General features: G+C 41.2%; 1 protein-coding gene across 1 annotated transcript; it reads right to left on the bottom strand.

The window, feature by feature from the left end:
- Positions 1-942: 942 nt before the first annotated feature.
- On the bottom strand, positions 943-4707 carry LOC104942123 (UPF0469 protein KIAA0907 homolog). Its single transcript, XM_010767324.1, has 10 exons — positions 4497-4707; positions 3429-3681; positions 3213-3332; positions 3002-3075; positions 2838-2890; positions 2502-2701; positions 1935-2143; positions 1714-1774; positions 1385-1442; positions 943-997 (listed from the first exon to the last, which is right to left on the bottom strand). The coding sequence occupies exons 1-10, from the start codon at positions 4523-4525 to the stop codon at positions 969-971; spliced, it is 1086 nt and encodes a 361-aa protein (XP_010765626.1). The 5' UTR covers positions 4526-4707; the 3' UTR covers positions 943-968.
- Between the last annotated feature and the right edge of the window lie 237 nt (positions 4708-4944).

Here is a 4944-nt window from a genome sequence, read left to right as displayed (position 1 = left end):
TCCAAGAAAACGCCATTCTGCGATCGCAGAATTTACCGCATAATCAGCAAAATGGCGCAGATTTTTAAAAGGCCGCATATTTATCAAAAGGCCGCATAATCCCCGCATTTTTCCACACAAAGTTGAGGGAAAAAAAGTTAACTCGTCTTGACGTGAAGTCATCAGCTCGCGCATCACAGAATGTAAACAACACTGTATAGAGTGAACGTGTGGAGCTCTACACGAAGAAGAAAAAATCTAATCCATCTCATTTACCGACGAACATTTCTACTAAAGACCGGGCAAAAAGTGGGGGGAAACTATTCTGCACCCCGTGCAACTGTGTGTTGGAGCATAAGAGAAAATCGACGGTGACGACCCACTTTGATTCATTCAAACATTCGAAAATGCTTTCTGCTGCTGAGGACAAGAAAGCCAAACAACTTACGCTCACTGAGGGATCAACCTCCAAAACCCTTTCGAGGGCTACAAGAAACAAAGTGAGTAGCCTACAAGATTGAAGCTGGTCAGATAACGAACGAGTAAATGAAAACAGAATGAGGCGGAGAAGTGTGTGTGTGTGTGTGTGATTAAAATAGCCCAATTGCTTTTACAATAAATAAACATTGAATGTGTTTAATTGAATAGTAAAGGGGCTTAACGTTAGTGGCAGGTTTTGTGTGAGAGAGAATAAATAAGACAGCCCAATATTTAAAAAAATTGTTATTCTTTTCCCCCCCATATTTAGCAACTTTCCGCAATTTCACCGCATAAAATCACATAAAAACCCCGCATGTTTAATCGCATAATCAAGGATTTTAGCCCGCATAATCAAGGATTTTTGCCCGCGTTTTTCTGGAGGGTCTACCTTTCAAGGCTGTACAGATTTAAAGTCAAGCATTTTATAGGTTAAATAATACAAAAATATATAGAAATACACAGCTGCTGAAGCCTTAGCAATTACCTGGTCGAGATAGGGATTTGGTTTCCTAGGACACACAGGATACTGAACCATTGCCTGAGAAGATGGAGGGTTTGTCGACATGTTAGAATGACTTGGGGGACCATTTGCATTACTCCAATAACCACTGGCTCCTGAGTACGCTGAATAGCCGCCAGCATACCCATTTGCTGGGTAGTTATACCAGGACCCCTGGCTAGAGTAATTGCTATTAGGTTGAAATCCATGTGCTGCGTATGCTGAAATGAAAGTATAGAACGTGGAGTTAATAGCATATATAACATGAACCAATAACGGTGTTCTTGACAGTTAAGTTCTATTTGTAACTTATTGAGCCACTACAGATGTCACACGATGATTATTAACAAGATGGATGCAGTCAGCTAGTACCTGATATTGGGTCACCCTGTTGGAATTAGTTACGAGGAATAAAGGAATACTCACGTTGTGTTGAACTGGTGGCGCTGTACATCGACGCCATACGGGCATTTTCCTGTCTCACCTGGAGAGAGAGAGACAAATATATTGAAGGAGGGAGATAGCAATCAACAAAGGCTGCATTGATTGATTTTAACAGTTGCATTGTGGGTAGGTGCAGAGCACTCGTAATCTATCTCTGGAGATCAGGTGGTTCTCACTACCACTTTTATTTTAGGAGGTGGGTATCAGTAAGAACTATATGCTTTAATAGTTTCACCTTCTTTAACCTCCCATTAGGCACTCATTCAGTTAAACTCACACCTTTGTTTGTGTCAACATTATCAGGAACTTACAGTTTCCAGCAGACTCTCCGTAAGTTTCTTTGCTGACTCCAATCCAGCTGAATTTGGGTGGCTGCAAAACACAAATAATGGATTTAATGTGGGTTGATCTCAAGTCATGGTCTGTTATTGAGTGAAAATGTTTAAGTTAGTAAACTAAATTAATCTATGTGTGGTTTCCTTCAAAATAAACATGGGTCTTGTTTCTTTTAGCTTGAATAGGGAGAACATACCTGATGTAGACATAAAGAGGCTCAAAAGACTCTCGTTTGGATGCTTGTTCGATGTAGCCAGAACTTTTCCCCCTGAGAAAGACCCGAGCCCCCGTCTCTGCCTGGATGTGACTCAGGTACGATCCTCCTGGACCCTCCACCTTTTCATTCACGTTGAACGAGGGACACGCCTGGTCCAGACCCACAAAAATCTTTGTGTGCACAAAACTCTGATGATGTGGGGAAATATGGTATAAATTAATGTGCCCTGCATATTCTGTTTTTTTATAAAACATCTAAAAAAAGCTTGAATAATTGTAAGAAAGATTTGTAAGCAGGCGCAGAAATCCAAGGCTTTTCCCTTTAGACCAGGGACGTTCTCTCTGCTACTTTATCTGGGAGGTGGGTATCAGTGAAGGCAACATGGTCTTCATTTGCCTCACTTTCTTAACCTCCATTTGAAAAGTTCTGACTGACACTATCACATGACAATCAATATTCAATACAATAGACCTGAGCTTGTTTCCCTGTTATTTGTAAAGGGCTACATTTAAATATATTATTGTATTATATGTCCTATATGCCTACCCCTGAATGAGGAGCTGCAGGCCGATGTCCTGGCACTGAGTTGGTGTTTGGCATCCGTGGTGCAGATGGGGAAATGACGGGCCGAGGAGGCTGAGGGTAGAGTGTGAGCGGAGGCATTATAGGCACCTGATGTCCTCCTGATGCTGCCAAGGCCCTCAACAGGTCTTCAGAGATGATCTCTTTTATCCTCAGCACAGCCTCTGGGGTTGCAGTAAAGTGTTAGACATCAGTCATAAACCACAGGCATTAAAATGCTTTCAACATTTGTGAATTACATGAGAAGAGTATGCCAGAATCAGCAAATAGAGCACTTTCTTTTTTTAAAGTGCTACTTACTATTGACTTGATCTTGGTTCTTCCCCTGGACATGCAAATACAAAGGCCTTTGTCTGAAAGTAAGCAAATCAGAAATGTCATTGAAAACACATCATTTGTTCAATGTGTAAAGTATTAAAATAGTCTAAATTGGGATCAGAAAAAGTCTGTGTCTAAATACAGACCCTGCTTTTCCTTTTTCCCCGTCAGACATGTAATGGCCTTTCGTTGAGACAACTGATCCACTGAACTGTCGGATCTGGAAAAGTGAATAGAATATCTGATTAAGATTTAAGAGGGATTTATAGAGTTTCTTGATGTTTTGCCTGTCCATTTTCTTTTGAACTTATCTTGTGTGACACCTGCAAAGTTACCATGGGCTCTTTGTCTAGTTACCTCTTCCTGTGTTTTGCCTTTAGTAAGAAGTTCCCTGCAATTTATTGGTACATCGTTTATGTCGACCTCTGTGACCACCATTTCTTCCGTAGAGTTTGGCACATGGATATTTCGAGGCGTCTAAAAGAAGTAAGAATTGAGAAGGAAAGCGGTTAGCCTTCTAATGACGCAATAAACAAGACAGTTATTTACCACAGATTTCTAAATCATGAGCACCTTTGCAAGCAATGGTGGAGGAGTCAACAGCTTTCCTTTTGCCATCAACATGGCATTTATTTTAGCAGCCATGGCTGCTGCCATTTCAACTCCTCCCTGAGGCGCCGGCTTCTCTCCCGCTTGTTGTGACAGGGAAGCTGAGCTGTTTGAACCAGCAGTGCCGACGACTCCAGATAAAGATAGCGAGTGGGTTGCATTTTCACTGCTTCTCTGTTTAGGTTGGGCTGTCATATCCCATCGGCTTGTTAGGCACCTGAGAACAAAAAATATAATAACCATATTTGTAATAATGTCTAATACATAGCTTTAACCTTTTAGGAAACCGACATAAAAAAGGGAACATGTATTTGCCATTTAAATCTTTAAGTGGTAATAAGCTACACCATTGAGAGTACTCGGATAAAACACTGGTCAAGTTAGTGGTAACCATTACGTAGAGGGGCTAAGGGAAATGTTTTGCATTGTTTTTCCATAGTTGTGGTAAATAATTGGTCACGTAACACGTAAAATATTCCCCAAGAATAATCTAATAATTTGATTCAAATGGCGCTGGTAACGTGATGATAGCGGTTGAAGCGGTACAAAGCTCCAGACGAAGGTAAATAGGAAATAGTGGAGTTTTAAGGAGCCTGGTGGTAAACCAATTGTCGGTTCGATTAAGCTAAAAGCACAGAGTGTGTTTTGCGCCTGATGAACATGCGTTGCGTGTTTTAACAGTTTATTTTCAGATAAGGCAGCAACAGCCAAAGTTAGCTAGCTGTAACTGATACTAATGCTAAGGTTGAGCTACCTCAGTTAGCAAGTTCCGATCCTGTTTATTTGGACTTTTGCAAAAAAAAAATATATATTCAAGCCAGTAGAGCTCGAGTAACCTTGTAACATACACCCTGAGAGTCAACTCGTATTGAGTTTTACGCCCATAAGTGATAGCCCGTGTGCTAACAGCAGGCCTCAACAACGCAGCTAGCTTGGCTGGCTAGCTTACTGCTACACATAGGCAGTGCGGGTGGCGTTATCTCGTGTTACTCAAGTTGCACAATATATTTAAAAAAGCAAACAAAAACTTACGGTGTGCGTCCCGTCATCCCCGAAGACATAGCACCACTCCAATAAATGTGTAGTATAATTAAAACAGTTTTTAATACAGTTGACGCTGGGCGACGGGAGCCATAGGTCTCGACTGGCTGTCGATTTCTTCTGACGACTTGTCGCAAAGTGTGACTAGGCGGAAGTGGAGCTGTTTTCTTGTTACGTAACTCAGTCTGGTCAGGCCCATGCCATGGATGTATAATAGGTCGGGCCGGGCTAATGAGTCCATGGGCCAGGCTGGCAGACCAGCTTCAACCAGCTACAATCTTTAACTGGTCCAAGCTGTTATTTATTCAGCAGGGCAGTAACAATCTCTAGTATGGATTCAAAGTCTGACATGAAAACTATTATAAAATAAATTATACTTTTCAATTAAGAAACTGCTTAATATTCATAACAATATTTTTATAGCATAGAAGAAGGACTA

The sequence above is a fragment of the Notothenia coriiceps genome, unplaced genomic scaffold, assembly GCF_000735185.1.
Source record: "Notothenia coriiceps isolate Sejong01 unplaced genomic scaffold, NC01 NC01_scaffold00000339, whole genome shotgun sequence".
NCBI classification, from domain to species: domain Eukaryota; kingdom Metazoa; phylum Chordata; class Actinopteri; order Perciformes; family Nototheniidae; genus Notothenia; species Notothenia coriiceps.
This window is presented reverse-complemented; position numbering and strand designations above follow the sequence as displayed.